The sequence below is a fragment of the Eubalaena glacialis genome, chromosome 3 (assembly GCF_028564815.1).
Source record: "Eubalaena glacialis isolate mEubGla1 chromosome 3, mEubGla1.1.hap2.+ XY, whole genome shotgun sequence".
Lineage (NCBI taxonomy): Eukaryota > Metazoa > Chordata > Mammalia > Artiodactyla > Balaenidae > Eubalaena > Eubalaena glacialis.
In genome coordinates, this window is record NC_083718.1 from 21,760,106 (window position 1) to 21,782,072 (window position 21,967).

General features: G+C 36.5%; 1 protein-coding gene across 9 annotated transcripts in view; it reads left to right on the forward strand.

Moving 5' to 3' along the window:
• DISP1 (dispatched RND transporter family member 1) overlaps positions 1 to 21,967 on the forward strand; it is a 215,638-nt gene that overhangs the window by 175,437 nt on the left and 18,234 nt on the right. For all 9 annotated transcript variants that reach the window (XM_061187324.1, XM_061187327.1, XM_061187323.1 and 6 more), the window contains one exon: positions 19,642 to 19,671. In XM_061187324.1, the coding sequence (XP_061043307.1) occupies positions 19,642 to 19,671 (30 nt within the window). The remainder of the gene's footprint in view (positions 1 to 19,641; positions 19,672 to 21,967) is intronic.

The following is a 21,967-nucleotide window of genomic DNA, read 5'->3' on the forward strand; positions in this document are numbered from 1 at the left end:
TTTCATTATGTCACTCCTCTGCTCAGAAATCTTCCATAGTTTCCCCAGACTCCTTGACCTGACAGTGAAGGTCCCTTTAAAGGGATTGGAGTGTGTTTTGTGGGGGAAGGAAAGGTAGTTCAGGGAGGAGGAATCTTCTAGCCCTGGTGAGGAACGAGGTGACAGATATCAGGGAATAAGATTACTGTATCAGACTTTTTCCCCCTACACTTTAGAAGTTTACACAGAAATCTGATTAATGATTGTATCTTCGTTTCCACTTATATATATAATCGAGAACTAGACTCAGATAATTTTTTTGGTCCTGGCCAACACTAAATATTCTGGGTCTTTGTTTTCTAGGTATTATTCTGAGACTTTGTTTTTTAGCTGTCAGCCATTGACCTACCTTATTGGCTACCAGAAACTAAAACTACTTCATTGTAAAGCAATCGCCAGGAGAGATTTATTTAAATGTATTATTTGATTGTTAAAAGGTCTCAGTCTAATGCAGAATTAAACCCTACATTGAGCTCCAAATTGTATTAATTTTTTTTAACCTCCTTACCCCTGACCTCCATCTCCCAAAGCTTAAAATTCTAAGGGAGCAGCATTAGTTATCTGGTGAGTATTTTGGCTTGAGGATTTTAAACTTCATTCCAGCATTCCAGCCTCTTAAGTTTAATAAGATTTTTCTGGCTTTCTTATGAGCTTTTCTTGGATCTCCCATTAGTGATGATTATTCACATCTTATTAAGAAAAGTATATATTACACTCTCATTTAGCATGTTTTGTGTGGGGCTCACAGCAACAGTCTGGCATGGGAAGGTTTGAGTTTAAGGGCAAGTGCTTTATAATTTAGTATAACTTTAAAATGTAACACATGGGGCTGTTTGGCTTATAACCTCCAGCTTAACTATGCAAATTTAACTCCATGGGCTGAGGAAGAATGGTTTCTTTCAAGCAAAGCTACTTTTCAGTCATTTAAAAATATTTTTAATTAACCAGTTGTCCTTTTCAGAATGCTAATTGCTTTAAACTGCTTCTTTAAAAAAAAAAGAAAAAGTCATTCTTAGATTCCTCTTTTGGGGTGTGCATTGCACAGGACCAGACCATGTGAAATTCTGACCTCCGGTACGGCCCCTCCCTCCTCCCCCTTATAAGTGGCAGAGGCAAAATGTATTTGAAAATGAATTTCCCATGCCTTGCTTCCCTCACCTTTCAGTGAACAGCAGAATAGCTGCCCTTTGACTACTGATCTGCTAGGCCTGGAACTCTATCTTCTTAAGAAGAAATAATTATTTAATTATATAAGAGGAAATTACATCCCTTCCTGTTCTCACCCAGTTTTGTATAACACAGTTCTTTTCTTGTTTACTGCAATAACTAGGGGAAAAAATAACATAATTTCTTGCTTGCTTCTTAGGGCCAGGCTCTACTAATAAGAGAATAATTTCTTATTAACTTAAATTGGAACTCTAGCTGTTACATGAAAGCCTGATTTGTTCCAGCTTTACAGAGTTTTGAGTCTGAGTGGGACAGACAGGGAATATTGTACATTATGCACAAAGCATATTTTTCTTATGGAACATCACACAGAAATGCCTTCGTGGGTTACCAGGCTCTGTCACTAATTGATGTAACGCTTAGTAGATCCGATGAGTGTGCAGTTTTGCCTTTCAGCATTCCCATTGGATAGATGTCCTTGAATGTCAGGTATTTTTCTTTTGCCAGCAAGTTTGGTGAAATTGGCGTGGGGATTTATAAATATGTGAAAATGCACATTTTTATCATTCTTCACAGCAGTCTTTTATCACATCTCTGCAGTATTAATGTCTCCAGGGGGAAAATTGTAAATTATATAACAGCTAAGTTGGAGGTGTGTTTTTCTTAGCTAATCAGTAGCCACTGGTTGCTTAAGCGATAAAGTAGACAAAAGTGAAAGACAGCAAAGGTAATTCAGCAGTAGGATTGCCCATAATCCATGGACATTTCAGCAGTTTTCTGCCTTAGACTGGAATATTCCTGTCAGTTATAAAGAGAACATAAATTTTTATATTTAATGTGTAGACATTAATTATTGAAGGTAGGAATGGTCATAATCAGGGGTCTAGATATATCTTGAGAGGTAAATTCAACATGGGTTTAAATATGATTTTAGTATCACATAGTTTAGAAATTAAGTATTTTATTTTTCTTTAGTTAAAAGAACTAATCTCAGATAGTCTGTTTAAAAGTCATGATTTAAAAGAAAAACAGTTCATCACTGTGAATTAAGTCTATAAAATTTAAACTTAGAGTACACTTAAATGGAACATTATACATGTTTCATCAAGATTTCAAAATGGGAAGAGATGAAGAACATTTTGTAGAGGTATATCTCCTCTTCTCACCTACAGATATAGGCTTTGCATGGAAATATAATCACCTATAAAGCATTTCTATGTTAATAATGTACTTGACTATATCTGGTCATGTAAGCAATTAAGAATATCTAGTTCTCCATCAACATTGCAATTTAGATCATATTTAAATTATTTCTTATTCTGCTATCACATGAGTATCTCTTTTGTGTAATTTTATAACAAAATAACCTTTCTAAGAATTTTAATAGTAAGTTTTATCATTATTACAAATATTCTAAAATATTCCAAAATAATGAATGATAGTCTCTGAGTATAAAGAATTTTTCTAAATTGTGAAGTAGAACTTGGTCATGCATTGTACCTGTATTTGGTGAAGAAAATGGACTTTAATGGCATAAGGTCTCAAGTTTATAATAAGAGTATTAATGATTTTATTGAACCCTTACTATATACCAGACATTGTACTATATTTTACGGGCACTCTCTGATTTAATCCTGAAAACAGCCCAAGGAATTCAGAGCTATTACTGTCATTTCCATTTTATAGATGAAGAAACTATGGTTTGGAAAAATTAAATAGTGTTTAAAAGATTAATTAAATGGCTAATAATAAGCAGTAGAGCCTGGAAATGAGTCCTGGTCTGTCTGATTGTGAAGCCTTTCCTCTTAGTCACATCTCTGTTCTGCTCAAATGTAAGAGAATGAATTTTTTTTTTTTTTTTGCTAAATTTTTTTAGTTTTAGCAGTAGTTCAGGAAACAATTACTGAGTGCTAGCTATGTAGTAAGCATTTGTGCGGATTCATTCTTGAAAGCACAGAGCTGAGAGCCCACTGATCACAGATCACACTCATCACAGATCACACAAATAATCATGAGAAGCACAGATAACGTGCCCCAGGCTGCCCAAGTCCTTTTTAGATCACAGAAAGGGTATATTCACAGCGCTTCCATGCACAGATCCCAAGGAAGAATCCTGCCTGATTTCTCCCATCTGTTTCTACCATGTCCATAGTGTACTTAAACACTAGTCGGGGGACACACACAGTAGATTCTTGGACATGCTAGTAGTAAGAAATAGATTTTCCACGCTTTAGATGTAACATTTCCTTTGTGTCTAAACTGAATTCTCTATCTAAATGTCACACTCCATGCTGTCATCTTCAGGGTTTTGGGTGCCTTTGCTCCAGCTCCAAGACTACCAAACAGTGCTCGCTGTAAGAAGACGGAAACTGTAGACCTTTCTTATTATGACTTCATGCAGTCTGGCGTAGCTCAGTCCTCACTGCTAACTCCTAAATATACTTCCTCCAGCAGCTTTTTCCACGTACGCCTCTGTCTCTAGTTTAGTCAAAGCACAGTTTACTCTCTCAACCCCTGAACCATGGGCAGCATCACCTACTACTATATTATGAAAACAACTGAAACTTTGGTGGAGTGTAGCATAGAGGTTAAGAGGGTGTGCTCTGCAGTAGATTGCCTGGGTTTGAATCCTGCCCCTAACACTAACTGTGTGAGCTTGGGCAACTTATTTGACCTCTCTGTGCTTCAGTTCCTTATCTATAAAATCTATACCTACCGCATAGGATTGTTTTAAGAATTAAAAAATAGTTTAATATATGTCAAGTGTTTAGGACAGTGTTTGGCACATAGTGAAGTTCTGTAAATGTTGACTATTATTATTTTTAATATATCAGTACACTTAATGCTTTTACTTTGTATGACCTCTTTCCTTTTTAATGCCTTGCAGTCTGACTTTTACCATCACTCCTTTCCTGGCGATACTGGGGTCAGTGATCTCTTTGAGAAACTCATCTCATTTCTTCTCCTCCTTAGTTCGATAGCATGTAATCCCCGTTTACCATCCCTGCATAAGCTGTCTTCTTTTTTGCATTTCATGACTCTATGCTTTTCATCACCCTATGCCTTTCCTTCTTATCCTATGTGCTGTGACCATTTCTGACCTCTCTCACTGTTGACGGAGCCTCCTTTTCCACCCTTCCCACGACTGTCATTTCCATAATACCTTGCTTATTGTTTTTTTCTTACCCCTTCTCAACTGTTAAAAATTTCAGATCCCCATTTCCTGTCTGTAGTTCTCATGGTGATGGAATCCCTATAATTCACAATAGGCTGTAGGACATCTTTATTTAAATATCCTGCCAAACAAAGCATCAGAGGAAGAACACTTTGTAATCCTTCAACTGAAGCTCTTGCACCCTAAGTAAGCATAGCCACGTACTGTAACTAGTTATTGTTGACTCAGGAAAGATCTTGAACTTTGGAAGAAACTAAAATTTAAGGAAGCAGAACAATATGGATTTTAAAAAATAATCTATTCAAAAATAACATAATGACAGGGGCTTCCCTGGTGGCGCAGTGGTTAAGAATCCACCTGCCAATGCAGGGGACACGGGTTCGAGCCCTGGTCCGGGAAGATCCCACATGCCACGGAGCAACTCAGCCCATGCGCCACAACTACTGAGCCTGCACTCGAGAGCCCGCAAGCCACAACTACTGAGCCCGCGTGCCACAACTACTGAAGCCCGCGCGCTTAGAGCCCGTGCTCCACAACAAGAGAAGCCACCGCAATGAGAAGCCTGTGCGCTCTCCGCAACTAGAGAAAGCCCGTGAGCAGCAGCGAAGACCCAACACAGCCAAAAATAAATAGATTAAAAAAAATAATAATTTAAATAAATAAATAAAGTTAAAAAAAATTTAAAAAAAAATAAAAATAACATAATGACAGACAACGATACCAGGACTAGTTTTACTGTAGATCAACAAAGTTCTGTTGCTCATCAAAGGCCTTTTATAGGTAATCTAAGATCTCTACCTTATAAGTCATTTGGACAGGTATTTCTAAAACTTCAAGAGAAAAGATCAACCAAGACTCACTAGGAGTTACCAATTTAAAATGTTACTGGGGGACTTCCTTTTTATCTATATCCCTAAACTTGAGCTAACCTGAATTTTAGCTATCTAAGGTACTTAAACTTTTATCTTTGGCTGTCTTAAAAAGGGTGATCCTTTAGGCAAAACTAATCTATGGTGATAGAAGCCTGAATATTGGTTACTCCTGATTATGTTTATTGATTAGAAGGGGCATGTGCGAGCCTTTGGGGTTTCTGGGAAATGTTCTATATCTTGATCTGAGTGGTGGTTACATGGATGTAAAACCCATCAAGCTGAACACTTAAACTTTGTGCCTCTTATGGAGGAGTTGGTGAAATAGGAATGGTTTAAAAGAATGACATAAGGGATTTAAGGATCTCTCCCCTTTAATTCTAAAATATCCTTTCATCTTCTTGGCCAGTCTGTATATACTTGGAAGGCAGGGATAATGTTCTCTTAATTTTTATATTCCTGATTGTGCAGTGGGAGGGAGGTTGGAGGCAGGAGGAAGGCTTAAGGGCTGGCATACTCACCTCCTCCCAGGAGAGTTTCTTAGTAAACCAAGCTCCACTCTGAGCTACCACCTTGCTGTTTAAATATGTGTATATTTTTTTCCTTGATTTGAAGATGGCAAACTTAAGCTACATTTTTTAAAATAAATTTATTTATTTTATTTATTTATTTTTGGCTGCATCGGGTCTTCGTTGCTGTGCACGGGCTTTCTCTAGTTGCGGCGAGCAGGGGGGCTACTCTTAGTTGCGGTGCGCGGGCTTCTCATTGCGGTGGCTTCTCTTGTTGCGGAGCACAGGCTCTAGGCACGTGGGCTGCAGTAGATGTGGCAGGCAGGCTTCAGTAGTTGTGGCTTGCAGGCTCTAGAGCACAGGCTCAGTAGTTGTGGCGCACAGGCTTAGTTGCTCCTCGGCATGTGGGATCTTCCCGGACCAGGGCTCGAACCCGTGTCCCCTGCATTGGCAGATTCTTAACCACTACGCCACCAGGGAAGCCCCTAAGCTACATTTTTATGAGCTTTTATTTTATTTTTAAATTTTTATTTTATATTGGAGTAAAGTTAATTAACAATGTTGTATTAGTTTCAGGTGTACAGCAAAGTGATTGAGTTATACATATACATGTATCTATTCTTTTTAAAATTCTTTTCCTATTTAAGTTATTACAGAATATTGAGCAGAGTTACCTGTGCCACACAGTAGGTCCTTGTTGGTTATCTATTTTGCATATATGAGCTGCATTTTTATTTCGGAATCTGAAAAGTATTCTGTGACATAATCACATTCTCGCATTTATCTTGCCTTAGTTGCTTTCCCACTTGCATCTTCTATTAGCCTCTCATCTTCCTATTTTGGTACTTGAGAGTAGAAATTGTATTTTTACTTTTTACTGCTCAAAAGTGCTTAGTGAACTGGAATTTCTAGGGTGGAGAAGAGATGACAAAATGAATGATTTAATAATGCTAAGAAAATAAAGGGCTGTCCTTAGGCAGCTTTCCTTAGGGAAGGTAGTAACGCATCTTTCCCATCCTTCTGCCAAAGATTTTATGATAGAGGTAAGCCAAGATTATAAAAAGATTTAAGTTTTCCATATGGAAGAGCCAGATGTAGGGCCAGGAAGATGGAAAAGAAAGGGTGTTTTTAACATTTATGACAAGAGAGAGCCCTTGGATTCTGCATATGTAAGCCTTTTCCTCCAAAATACTTCAACCTTTGACATAAGTCAGGTTCTGGGAAAACTTACTGCGCTCAGTTGACTTAAAATTGAATGTGAGTTTACTTTGTAAGAAATATCTGTTCACAAGGAAAGCATATGGGAAACTTGCTGTAATACTGCCCTTGAGGTTCATGCAGTTAGTTGTCTTGTTATGAAGTTGTTCTGAATGAGCTGAAAAACTTTTGAAATTTCCTTTACAATCTTTGTTCTAGGCTGTAATTTAGCATGTGCATGTCATTGGAGAGTTAAGGTTCTTGTATTTGGTTGGGGGCCCATTTAATAACCTCTTTTGATCTTTCACTAACTGAAATTGTTTTCAAGTTACAAATGCAAGAATAATACTGTAAACCTGAAATTGTTTTCAAGTTACAAATGCAAGACTAATACTGTAAACCTGTTAGTTCTTTAAAGGGAATTAGGATTTCCTAAATATATTCCATCCTGAGACTTGGCTATCTTGACTCCAGAGTAACTAAAACAGTGTGATTCTGTGAAAAGAATTGGATCAATGGATCCACTAGGACAGGTGAAACAGACCCTAGCGTGTTTAAAACTTTAATAAAGTAAAACTCCTCAAAAACTCAGTGGGCTCTCGACTTCCACCTAACCCCCATTCTCAAACAGGGCCAGACTTACCTTATCTTCTGATCATAGGCAACCCTCTTTCAGGAAGTGGGGAGACAGAAAGTGGATCTCCATATTTCCGTTACTCTCTCAGCCCAGTTTCCCCAAATCTGGCTAACAAAATGGGCACCGACTAACTGAGAGATTTCTGTTACCACTATTGTAGTCCTGGAAGGACCAGTCAACCTCCAAATCCACATTTGTCCCCAGTGATAATTAAACCCAATTGAACAACTGTTACTAGATGGCGCCAAACTGTGTACTAGGACGGATTTGGATGGTTCAGCCAGACCATGGAAATTCAGTCTCCTAGCTGAACAGGTGCACCACGATCGGCTCGTTATTCTCACAATATCAAATGCCATATATTTTATAAAAATGAATTTTTGGACTCTACTTTTCCCCTTACAGTGAGGCCTTACAGAAAATAATAATCGAAGCATCACAAAGTAATAGATTATTACTGGCCTAGATTATTAGTAAGTGGAATTGGGAAAAACTGACATCTGGATCAAGGATATCTCTTTAACTATAAAAGTAGTCATCAAATTACAAAGGAAAATTCCAGCTATTGAAAATTTTAAAATGCATGTCAAAAAATCATGTTAAAAAACATATCACAAACTAGGGAAATTTTGATGTTTCAGAGCTTTAATACTCTTATAAGTAAAGAGGAAAAAAATATATGTATAAGCAAAAGAGACATAAAGTAATATATTAATGTGATTACAGTCGTATATATATGTTAAATAAATTTGGTAAATATAATGGAACATTATACAGCTACTAAAAATCCTGTTTTCAGAAGCTTTTAATTACATGGGAAAAACTCATAATCAGAAGTGGTAACACTTTATGCATCCAGTATGGTCCTAATTGTGTGCATACTTATGGCGTATATTTAGGCACAAAGGAAAAAATACTGAAATGAAATAGATCAAACAAAAAGAATTACAGACGTTAGATCAGTATAGTAAGAGTATGGCTGATTTTTTTCTTCATAATTTTCTGCATTTTTCAGGCTTTAAGAAAAGTGTATGTTAGTTTTATAATCAGAAAACCAAACTAACATCAAAACAGAAAATACATCTCCTCAGAATAACCCTTTTAACTTGAGCACTTCTTCATGTTTTCTCTTCTGGTAAAACTCACTAGGTTGGTGAACTAGATGATTCCTCACCACTTCTTATCCCACCAGCGTCTTTGATAACTTGGCATGATTTCCTACAGCGTTTTTTCCTCCTTTGATACATGCTACCAAAAATGTGTTACTACATCACAGTTCATCCATCTTCATATTTATCTAACATTAGCCTGGGGAACTCTGCCCCATCCTCCTACTTAGCCCTTTTTTCATAAACCATTTATCTAGCCATTTAGAAAGCCAATCTCTCTAGCTGTTCACATAAGGAGACAGCATTCTCTTTCAAAGCATTTTAAAACACTAGTTCTCACCTACCTTATGGGGGGGGAGGGTTTATTGATTATTCATATGAAGTATTTCAACATGGAATTTTGATGAGAGGGACCTGGCTTCCCAGCTTTTTCCATGGCAGAGTGTTGAAATACTTATGTGATGACTTGAACTCTCTGAAATTCCACACGAGAATACAGTAGAATTTCACAGCAGGAAAGGACCTTAGAAATAATTTAATTCAACTCTCTTTATATTGCAGATGAGGAAATTGAAGCCAGAGAGGTTAAAACCCAAGATTAATCCCCAGTTAATAGCAGGTCTTCTTACTTCTCACTGTGGTCTTTTTAATACGTTATTCTTAGAATAAGTTCCTCAGCTTGGTTTCATGGTGTTTGGTATGATAACTTTTGGGGTTGCAGACAGAATCTATGCCGTTATGAATTGAATGCAGTGAACTTAAAGTTTTAGCCTAGTTGCCCTAGCACCAGAATGTAACGAGGACCTCACCACAGCTTGAGAACACATGGTCCCACCATGTTGGGGTGTTCCTCATTGTTCTTCAGAAAATTCTCGTTTATTCTCAGTCTAATTCTTTTAAGCATAGTTGATTTTTTTTTTTAACCTCAGACTTTGACTGAGAAGAAAACCCTTTTCTATCAGTATTATTTTTATAAAAACTGTGCTAGAGTTTTGCTTTGATCTTTTTTATTAAAGCTTCTGACCATTGAGTTATATAAATTTAACTTTTTAGTTAAAGGATAAATATGAGAAAATTTAGTTAAGGAAGAAAAATCAATTTCCCTATATGTTGTTGTTCTTAAAAGCATAACTAAAGAATTTCTGTAGAAGTTGAGGGAATAATCTATCCTCATGGCCAGTAAAATGAAGATATCACAACAGCTGCAAGATATTGGTTACACTGTTGGAATTCATTTTGATACAGTGGATTTTTATTATTTTTTTAACTTCCCCACCCCCCCAAAGTTTTTTGGTAGCAGGTGTGACTTTTAACCTTCCAAACTCAAACTTGTATGATACGGAATAACTTGGTGGGGGCCAAAATATGTGGGAAATGAATTTTAAAAAGATTAATAATCTTGTAACGTGGAGCTCAAATAATAGTTCTTACATTGAACAAAATGCAGACATGTTATACTAAAAATTGAAGACCAGCAATGTTGGAGAAAATAATTGGCAGGTTTGTGAATTATGATTATGTTTATAATTTTGATCTCTAGTCTAATTGATGAAGGCCTTGTCCTATTAATAAAATAGATAACTTATTTTCAGGAATGCAGATAGACCTTCACTGAGGTGTTTTTTTTAAATATAAATTTATTTATTTATTTATTTTTGGCTGCGTTGGGTCTTCGTTGCTGCGCGCGGCCTTTTTTTTTTTTTTTTTAACATCTTTATTGGAGTATAATTGCTTTACAATGGTGTGTTAGTTTCTGCTTTATAACAAAGTGAATCAGTTATACATATACATATGTTCCCATATCTCTTCCCTCTTGCGTCTCCCTCCCTCCCACCCTCCCTATCCCACCCCTCTAGGTGGTCACAAAGCACTGAGCTGATCTCCCTGTGCCATGCGGCTGTTTCCCACTAGCTATCTATTTTACATTTCGTAGTGTATATATGTCCATGCCACTCTCTCACCCTGTCACATCTTACCCCTCCCCCTCCCCATATCCTCAAGTCCATTCTCTAGTAGGTCTGTGTCTTTATTCCTGTCTTGCCACTAGGTTCTTCATGACCTTTTTAAATTTTTTTTTCCTTAGATTCCATATATATGTGTTAGCATACTGTATTTGTTTTTCTCTTTCTGACTTACTTCACTCTGTATGACAGACTCTAACTCCATCCACCTCACTACAAATACCTCCATTTTGTTTCTTTTTATGGCTGAGTAATATTCCATTGTGTATATGTGCCACATCTTCTTTATCCATTCATCCGATGATGGACACTTAGGTTGCTTCCATGTCCTGGCTATTGTAAATAGAGCTGCAATGAACATTTTGGTACATGACTCTTTTGGCTTTCTCTACTTGCGGCGAGTGGGGGCTACTCTTCGTTGCAGGCGCGGGCTTCTCATTGCGGTGGCTTCTCTTGTTGTGGAGCACGGGCTCTAGGCACACGGGCTTCAGCAGTTGTGGCACGTGGGGTCAGTAGTTGTGGCTCGCGGGCTCTAGAGCACAAGCTCAGTAGTTGTGGCGCACGGGCTTAGTTGCCCCACAGCACATGGGATCTTCCCGGACCAGGGCTTGAACCCGTGACCCCTGCATTGGCAGGTGGATTCTCAACCACTGTGCCACCAGGGAAGCCCTTTTACCGAGGTTTTACTTAACATACAAACTCTTAGCTGTATACTTTGTAATGAAAATACAAAACATTTTTACTTTTTTACAGGTAAGATCCATAAAATTTTGAAAGTGGAGAAATGTTGGTGTATCTTTCTTATCTTAATGAAAGTAATAAAATATATTTGTTGAATCAGGCTTAATGTAAACCCCCAAAATATACTTGTAAAACTATGCCCTCAACTTCCAGATTAACCTTCTGGACAACCCCTTTGCTCTGTAATTCAAAGTATCACTAGCTTCATTTCAGTAAGCACCACAACTATTTTCAATTCATTATATAGAGATAAGTTAAATGTAGTTTTAGGCATTTCTAATTGTACTTAAAGTACATCATTATATATAAATATTAAACAACCGAGAGTATGGAAGTGTGTTATACATAGAATATATAAACCTTGGTTTATCCAAAATTTCACCAGAGTTTTTCTTGTAATATATATATTTATTTTAATATTATTGATTATATAATTATATATAGTACATTAATTGTATTAATATATTTTATAATTATATAATTAATAACATTGATTATATAATTAATTAATGATACTATATATTATTATATAATACTATACTTATGACAATAGATACTCATATTTTGATTCACATATGTATGTATAAGATTCTCAGAGGTCCTCTGAATCATTAAAGGAAGTTTAAAGTCTTTGCCATTTCTTTTCCTCTCAGCACTGTACACCTAGAACTCTACACTAGCTCCCAACCTGATCTTCTTATCTTTAGCGTTTCCTGCACCTTGCCACCAGCTCATTCATCCTAAAATAGTCTTTTCATCGTATCCATTCTTGCTCAAGAAACTTTAGCAGCTTCCTATTTCTATTGCTTGCTTCCCGCCTACTCCAATAAGCTGCCCTCCGCACTGTTCCCTCCTAAGTCCTCCTGACATTGCTCATGCTGCTACGGGAAGGTGTCTGGCATAGGTCTTGGCACAGTGTTTGTTTCCGTTCCCTCTGCTTCCTGTTTATCTATCTGAAATCTATCTGTCCTTCAAGACCTAGTTCAAATTCTACTTAGGTCAAGTTCAGGGGCTACTCTTTGGAGTACTCTGTTCCAATATTATCTCCCTGTTCCCCATTCACTTAGTATTTTGTACTATACCTTTAAGTTTCAATTATTTTCTTGTATTATTCTCTAATTGTTTCTTGTCTGGAAGTCACATTTTCCTGGCAAATTGTCCAAAGCGGTGGTTCAAGCTCTGACTGTGTAAGCTCTATTCCAAAACCTACTGAACCAGATCCCTGGGAAGGACCCTGGAAATCCCTTTCTTTATTTAAGCTAACCAGGTGATTCCAATGAAGATCAAATTACTTGGTGTCATTTGAACTGTGCAGTAAATATTTGAATTGAACAAAATTAACTCTAGATTTTGTATTCAGTGTATTTTGTTTTAAGTTCTTTGAAAATTTATGATCTGTGTATAGTGTTACCTGTTTTCTTCTACTATATAGTTAGCTGGGATGCCTCCATTCTCCCCAAATTCTGTATCAGTGAGAGAAATTTTCGAAGAAAATATTTCAATCACATGTACCTAAATGAATGCATATACAATTTCCCTTTATAAAGTTCTTTTTCACTTCTTTTTAACTTTACAACTAATTCATGAATACATTCTCATGAAGAATTCAAAAATACAAAGTAAAACTCACTTTTGATTCCTTCTCTCATGGTAAACAATTTGCCATGTTCCCTTCTGAATTTTTAGCGTACATTTACATATTTTGTATATCATTTTTCCCATAAATGCTGGATGAATTATTTTGAAACTTCTCACTTTGTCTTGGTGCTCTTTCCATATCAGTATGTGTATGTGTATGTGTATGTTTCTGTCTTCATGCTGTACAGTGTTCCATAGTATGGGTGTACCACCATTTATTTAAGCATCCATAAAAGATGGACCTTTAGGTTGCTCTCACTTTTTTCCTTACTGTAAACCACACCTCAGTGAACATCCTTGCATGTGCACTTTCGTGAACACAAACCATTTGCTCTTAAATAAGATCTTCCTGTTCTGCCCTCCTTTTCATTTTTGGTTCACAAGCAGTTTCTCATAATCTGCATCAGGGTACTGTCTTCCAGGTTGTGGCCAAAAAGTACAGGATCAAGTCAGAAAGTTTGCATTCCAGACCTGGCTCTTCATTGACTTGCTCTGTGATCTTGGACCTTTTTCTTCTTTGTTATGTGAAAACAAAGATTAGAGGGATGACTTTTAGGGTTTCTTACAGTTCTAACGACTTCTTGTTCTAATTAGGCTTGTGGGTGTGATACCATTTATTTTTATTATATTCAGCTAGTAGCAAGCACCATTTGAATCTTGTAAAGTAAATCATAAAGGTTCACAGTGCTTATGAATAAAAGGGCATTACACTTTATTCCTCATTAGTCTTCCCCATTACTGCTTAACTGATGCTCGAATGCCATTTCCAGATGAACTACTCGTAATGGTGGTGGTGGTGGTAGCAGAGGATGAGGGGGAGGGGGAGGAGGGGGAGTTAGACCTTTTTTTCTTTGGATAATGCTCAACAGTTTACAGAAAACTGTTGCTCATACAGCTCATTTTCAGGTATTATCCATTTCTCACAAATCCTGAGAAATTAAAGGACTTGTTCAGATCATTCAGCTAATGAGTTTCAGGGTCCAGACTTGAGCTCACATCTTTTTTCTTCCATATATATATATATATTCTTTTTCAGATTCTTTTCCATAATAGGTTATTACAAGACATTGAATATAGTTCCCTGTGCTATACAGTAGGTCCTTGTTGTTTATTTTAACTCACATCTTTTGATTACTTAGTTCACTACTTTCTTAAAGACAATTTCCTCATGCTCAAATATTTAATTTATGCTGAATTTCTTTTTTAACATTTATAAAGAGATTGGTATTTATTACATGCTCTTTAAATATTAGTCCTCCACTCCCAACCTTATCCTTGGTCTCCTAGTTTATTTTATATTTTGTGTAGTAGTGGGACTCTGGTCGGTTACAACAGTTTGAGACAGCAGGATGACCAGTACTTTTGAGTCAACATCTCTTGAGCACTCAGGACATGCATTACGCAAGTAGTTGTGGTTATTGTTATCCTTCAAATCACTTGACACAGACCATAAACATTTAGCTCTGGTGCATGAAGATAAATTAGAGGCCGAGCTTAGCTTGTCTACAGGGTATCTGTTTCATCTTCACGATAGACCCCAAGTGTGCCAGTGATGATTCATGGAAATACTTAGTGAAGAAGATTGGTTTTGTTTTTGTTGGAAATCTTTTAAAGAATGCTCATCAAAGTGTGGATTCTTTATTTTCAGATACTTTCTTCCTAACATACCAGCAATGAGCTAAAGATATTGCTTGCACAATACCCTTTTACAAAAAGGCAATGTGGCACAATCCAATGGGACTAAAGTATGGGACTATCGAGACTAAAATGTGCTACTTTAAGCACTTTCTTATTTAAACTTGGTTACTACCATGAAGTAGAAAAAATTATGTCCTTCATAGCATTTTAGTTGTTCAGAAATATACAAAGCTCTTTTTTTCCGTAGCTTTGATTTTCCTGAATGCTAGGAAGAGCTATTTGGAATTTGTGAAACTTGATACTGCTCCTTTCTAAGTCGTGATATTAATTCTGCAGCTATGTCAACAATTGAGTTCTCTAGACCGGTAGCATGTTTTCATGTTTTAGTGGTCCCGTTTCCCTCACCTTACAATCTCCCACTGTCTTCCCAAAAATTAACAAAAGAGAGAGAAAAGGTGAGGGAAACCAAAAAAACAAGCCATTTGTAGCTTTTCTACGTTTTTTTCTGTTTCTTGTTAACTTTTTCCCTCACATACAAATTACCTTTAAAAAAAATCTTCCTTGCCTCTGTGTATCCCCCAGCCCCCATTGTCATGATTACCCCACTCTGCACCCCGCACCTTCCCTCCTTCTGAGAACTTTACAGTGTCGTTAGTTGGTCCCTTGACCGATATATGTGCACATACCACAGTTCACTGGTCATCGGAGCTGGAGCCAAGGTTCTCAACTGCTGTTACAGTTCTCAAGTGTGAAGTGCCAGGGGCAATTAATTACTTATTATGAGTACTGAGTTATAAGTGCCTTATTTATTTTTTTGAAAGCAGAGTTGAGCTTAGCCCTACAATCATGTCAGTGTCATCCACTCGCATACAGAAATGCTCTCTTGAATGGGAGAGAGACACTCCAGCTAGGCATCTGGGGATTGTGCATAACCCAAGCTTATTTACGCTACAGCCTGTGGGAGTGTGTCATGGAGCATGCAAATATCATCTGCCTTGGGGCTTTTTCTCAGCAGAAAAAAAGGCTACAACCCTAACCAAAGAACAAGCAGATGTTCCCACCTAAGATTATTCTTTTTTATTTGTTTTTTTCTTTTTTTGGCATGAGTTTTGACCAGACAGTATTAAAAGGTGAATGAACCTTCGAAAAACATGGTTTCTCTCTTGTTTGCTTTTACCAGTTGTTATTTAGCAACACAAGACTGAGGTTAGGGGGAAAAAAATCATTCTGCAGATTTTATTAGAAAGCTATTAAACGTAGCAAATCGGAAAGAGGGTACAGATGAAGGGAGACTATTTTTGATCATGAAATTATGTGGTGGATTCCCTTGCTTGCCTCCTTAAACAGCTATGTTCTGGTAAGAGATTGTAGGGCAGAATTCAAGATGGCAACACCATAAACCATAAATCAAACAGGTTTCATGTTTTACCTGCAGTTGTGGTTTTGGTGTTTCAAACATCTGTTTGTCATGTCCATTAGTATAAAAACTTCAAAGGGAACTTATGTTTTCCCAGGAGGTATCTTTGTGGTAACCTTAGTTTTTCTTTTTCAACTGATGTCAACAATCTCTACTTACTGTCTCAAATTTAACATAAAATGAGGTCTTTACTCAAGCAGAAAGAATGTGATGGATATGTACTTGTTTCTGTCTCTTGGGAGCAAACTAGTCATAGATCCATGAATTTCTCGGTTACAAAAAAAAGTTAATGGGGGTGAGTAGAAGGAAAAAGAATATTTACATTTGTTACAACCCAAAATGTATATAATAAAATATTTTTTTGCAACTGCTTGGTATGATTTAGCCCAGAGCTATGGCGCTGGGGATCACCTTGGGTCTAAACACAGCAAAGTCTGTTAACTTCTTGTGGAAATTCAAGAGGTAGTTTTGAGGATGTGTAACTTGAAAACTGAGAGTGAAAAATTAAGGCTTTGTGTACAAGTTAAGTGATTGGCTTCTTTGGTCAGTGTCTTACTCTCCCTTTCTGTAAAAAATAATTTTTCTCACAAAGCTCATTAATAGCTTCATCGTTGGTGTTCAGATAGCATGTTCTTTAAAAAGCAGTGTGTGGTTGTGGTGATGGACACACAACTCTGTGGAAGTACTAAAACCCATTAACTTGTACAGTTTAAATGGATTAATTATATGGTATGTGAATCATATCTCAATAAAACGTATATTTAAAGAATCAATATATAATTATATTTGAGAAGATAGTGGGGTTTTTCCCTTGGTAGATTTACCCCCCAAAACGAGTGTTCTTCATGAGTTCTTCAGTAGCAGACATTTTTATTGAAAGCCGCATTTGTGTAGAGCAAGTTTTCAAGTCCTTCACCAGCTCCTGGGGTTGTAGGTGTGGTCTTTCCCTCTGCGCTCAGATGGCCTGGCTCGACCACATCCACAAAATTGATATTGAATTAGGCATGAGAGAAACAACTGTAAAAGATTTGGGGGGAAATCACCAAAACTTAGATTATATATTGTAATTAGTGAACTCAGGCTATTCACAAGTATCTGAAGTCCTCCAAAACTGGAAATCATAGACAGTGCAGTATGGTAAGTAAGAAAAGATTGGCGGCTGAGTATACATTTAAATTTAAGTTACAATTAGATATTTAAGGAATGTATATGGCACTTTTTTTAGAATTTTTTACTTTAACCTTTCTGATTAGCCATCAAATTAATGATTCCTGCAGCACTGAGGAATAAGAGGGCCTCTATTATAGGATTCAGAGGCACAAACGAAAACTTAGAAAATGTAGTAAAGTGGTAAAGGAGCTTAGGATTGGCAGATAGGAATGGGCTGAAGTTACAAAGTGTGTGTGTGTGTGTGTGTGTGTGTGTGTGTGTGTTTAACAGAAAGAGAGATAAACAAATAGAAAATAAAACTAAATTTTCCTATGTTGATATTTATGTCCTCATTTTCTTGCTATCCATTGACTACTGACTTCAAAGCTGTTGAACCTGAGAAAAGTAATAAAAGATGCTCATTCATTAATCCAGCAAACTCTGATCTGACATCCACAAAGGACCATACATTCTACTAGGTTATGGAAATGTGAACACAAATAAGATGTGGTCCCTGGGTATGCTTTTAATGTCAGTTTTTAGCTTTTAAAAGTGAATTCTCTTTATTGTACATATATAAGAAGAATGCACTTTGGGGGAGTTTCTTTAGTAATGCTGTGAATATTCGGTCTCCTACTTGCTCGTAAAGCAACAAGCTCTCTTATGCTCTTCTTACTGGAAACTCTGACTTTAAATTCTACATCTCCCAAAAGAAATAATACTTCTTTTCCTGTATGACAGATGAATACTTTATGATCATCCCTATGTCGTTTTCCCCCCGGTATTACAGACCGACACACACAGGACTAAGAACAGCAAATTAGGAATCAAGAAACATGAGTTCTCTCTACAGCTCTGCTCCTACGACCCTGAATGAGCAAAGGCAAACTGAGGCCCATCTCTACAAATAGGACTGGGATGAAATTGGAATGTGTCTCTTCTCTAACATTGTTCCCAGTGCTTGCAATCTCTGGAATTGTTCCATCTCCTTGAGTTTAGTATTTTTAAGGGGCTTAGACTCATTAACAAGGACATGTACATAAAGCATGAAATTTAGAACATATGCATCTTTCATGTAAACAGATGAATGCAAAGTGCGTTCTAGAATGTAAGTTCCATGAAGTTTGGGACCCTGTTGGTCTCATTCATGGCTATAACAGGAGTTAAATAAATATTTTTTTAAGAATGAATACATGTATATTAGTGAGACATGTAATGGAGAGGGAAAATATGAAAGGAAACTTTAGATCTCAAAGAAATTCTAAAATAGGGCTCTAACTACTGGAAGAGTAATAGCTTGAAGTAGAAAGACTAGAAGATAGATTTTTCATTTTGTTTTATTTCCTCAAAGTATGGGACAGCCTGGTGGAAGATTTCAGGTTAGGAGAGAGTACACAGGTAGGAAATTTATTCAGCCAATATTTAAGTATACTCTCAGTATTAGTGTAATGGTGATCAAACTTTTTGATCTCACGACCCCTTTACACTTTCAAAAATTATTAAGGATCCAAAGGTATTTTGTTTATGTGGGTTGTATCTGATATGTGCCATATTGGAATTGAAACCAAAATTAAAAATTTTTAATTTAACTTATTTGAAATAATGACAGTAAGCCCTTTACATGTTAACATAAATAATATTTTTCATGAAAAACAATATCATTTCCAAAACAAAATAAAAGTTTAGTGAGATGATTAGTATCATTTCACATTTTTGCAAGTCTCTTTGATGTGTGGCTTCAGAGAAGACAGCAGGATTCTCATACCTGCTTCTGCAATCTACTGCAGTCTGCTGTTCGATTGAAATATACAAAATTATGGAGAAAACCCAGCTTTAAACAGGTATGGGGGTTGGAAAAGGGAGGTCCTCACAAACTCTGTGAAGGATCTCAGGAACTCCCAGGGATCTTCATCCCACACTGTGAGAACCACTGTATTCCAGAATGGTGAAACATGAGTAGTGACTTGTAGCTGAAGAAGGAATACAATATTTCTAGTTGAAGAAGGTATTGATGTCCTATTTAAAATAATAAAAAAAAAGATGTTGGGGGATCCTTGATAAGTAAGAAGCAGCCTGGATTGGAGACTTGTATGTGGCTTCTTGTTGTGAGAGAGATGAGGGAGTCTGTAGCTGTAGGTTTGGGGAATGTTACATGGTATGACTATGATTCCCTTAAGAGGGTGTGATAAGAGTCTGGGAAGATGCCACCTGCTGGTGTACAAGATGGTCAACATTCATGGTTAAATCCAAAATCTCTCAAATAGAATCCTTTTTAAGCCTTCCAGGATTTTTTTGTAAAGAGAGATAACAAGTAAAATGTTAAATACATATATAAAGCATTTGTTTATATTACAATGCCTTGTTTCTGATTGTTTTTCCTTTGCTTTTTTTCCAGCCCATCCAGACCTTTCAAGTTACCAAAAAGGTAAAGTAGTCTGGATTATCTTATTAAATAAGTATATGCTTTTCCCCTTTTAGTATTTTCTATACATTTTGCTGCTGTTTTCGCCTTCCTCGTTCATATTTTTGTGAAGGAAAACTAAATTTCCTCTGAGTTGGCTGCTTGAGGAATCCCATACCTCCAAAAGTGGTTTTAATCCCAAGGTAGACGTTTAGCCTTTAAATGCTATTTGGGTTTAATCATTTATATTTGCATAATTATTTTGAATTCTTTCCTGTAATGGATTGGCTTCTCAGTATCCTACTTATTAAGAGAGAAACTGTTCAGCCAACTACCATGACTTAAATTCATGGCAATTTATTTCAGCCGGGTTGTCTGTGTTTCTAAAAATTTTGCTATCATGTTAAGATGGAGGTATTCTTTTATGTGGAAAATTTTAATTTTAGTTTTATAGTAGAAAAGCAAAATTTTAGATGGACAAGAGGTTCTGAAAAAAGCATTGTCTCATCAGCTGTCCTTGTACATTGTGGTTCCAGATATAATATTATTTAAGAAATTCTTAGTGATCTTTGAAATTCATTTGCTAAAGAAGCTCAGATGCTAATAACTCTGAAGCCTACCTCAGGAGAGTCATCCTTTCTTTGGAGTAAAATTACTACATAAATTTTAATTAGTAAACTCCTTTCACATTTAAAAAATATTTTTAAAATTGTAATAAAATAGACATAGCATAAAATTTACCATTTTAACCATTTTAAAGTGTACGATTCTGTGGCATTAAGTACATTCACATTATTATACAGCCATCACACCATTCACCTCCAGAACATTTTTCCACTTTTCAAACTGAACCTCTATACCCATTAAATAGTACCTCCTCATTTCTTTCTCCCCCCAGCTTCTGGCAACCACTATTCTACCCTGTCTCTATGAATTTCATTACTCTAATACCTCATATGAGTGGAAGACTACAGTATTTGTCCTTTTGTGACTGGCTGATTTCACTTAGCATAATGTCCTCAAGCTTCATCCATGTTGTAGCATGTGTCAGAATTTCCTTCCTATGTAAGACTGAACGATATTCCATTGTATGCATATACTACATTTTATTTACCCAATTTTGCAAAAAAAATTATGGAAAAAAGATGAAGGAAAGAGGTTTTACAAGTAAATATGGCATATGAAGAAAATGAATTTCCATTTTTCTAGAAATAATAGGGTCTTCTTAAGTGACCAGAAGTTTTATATTTTGAAAGATTCGTATATATTTGTCTCTGTTAATAGACTGGTATTTTTAAAAACCTGAATTTATTCTTTTCAGTATATACACATATAAATACAACTTCTTCCTAAAATTAGCCTTTTCTGATTCCCCTTTCCTACCCCAGCTGGAAGTACTCGCTTCCTTCATTGAATTCACAAAACATTTTATCTGTATCCTTCTGCTGACCTGGTTTTGTAGGTATTTGTGCACCTGTCTGATTTTCTGAATTAGGCTCTATGTTCCTTGAGGATAATATCCATGTCTGCTATTATTTTATTCCCAGAATGCCTGCCTTCTTACTATGTAATGTTAATTGTTGGATGAGTTTATTACTTCACAAGAAAGAAAGAGTTCTGTACCGTTTTCCTCTGTGAAATTCCATAAGCTTCAATCATTCCTCCCACTAAATTGATAGTTGATGCCACTATAAATATTATGATTAATAACATTTAGAAATGGGTACCCTTAAAGGCCAAGAGGAAAAAGGGAGAGATATTAAAGGAAACAGAAAGAAAGAAACCGAGGAAGAAGAGATTTTTTAGGAAGCAAGCAGTAGCTAAAGTGTTAAATATTTCTCAGGTCAAAGAAGATGAAAACCAAGAGAGTTAGTTGACTTTGGCAGTTTCAGAAGAGTCATGAGAGCAAAAGCCAAGCTATCAGGGGTTAAGGATTGGGTAGTTGGTCAGGAAAAGGAGGCTTCAAGTCCAAGGTACTCATACTCTCTAAAGCCTGGCTCTCTGCTCAGAAAGGAAGGGGTGAAAGAGAAGAGTGTTTCCAGAAAAGCAGCAAAGGGCAAAAGAAAAAAGTCGTTGTAAGCTGAGAGGAAAATTTACTCTGGAGGGTCTTATTGTAATACAAATGGCCCATTTGAAACAGGCCCCCATATAATGTCACTACAGCATAAGTTAGCCCTGTAAGACACTTCATTTGTTTTAACAGTTATTTCTGATCTTTTCCCAGAATAAACCCAATAATAAGGTGGCTGAGAATCTATGAGGATATTTGAGGGACTTCCCGTTGGATCCTCATGAAAATCCATCATGGCAGGAACAGCCC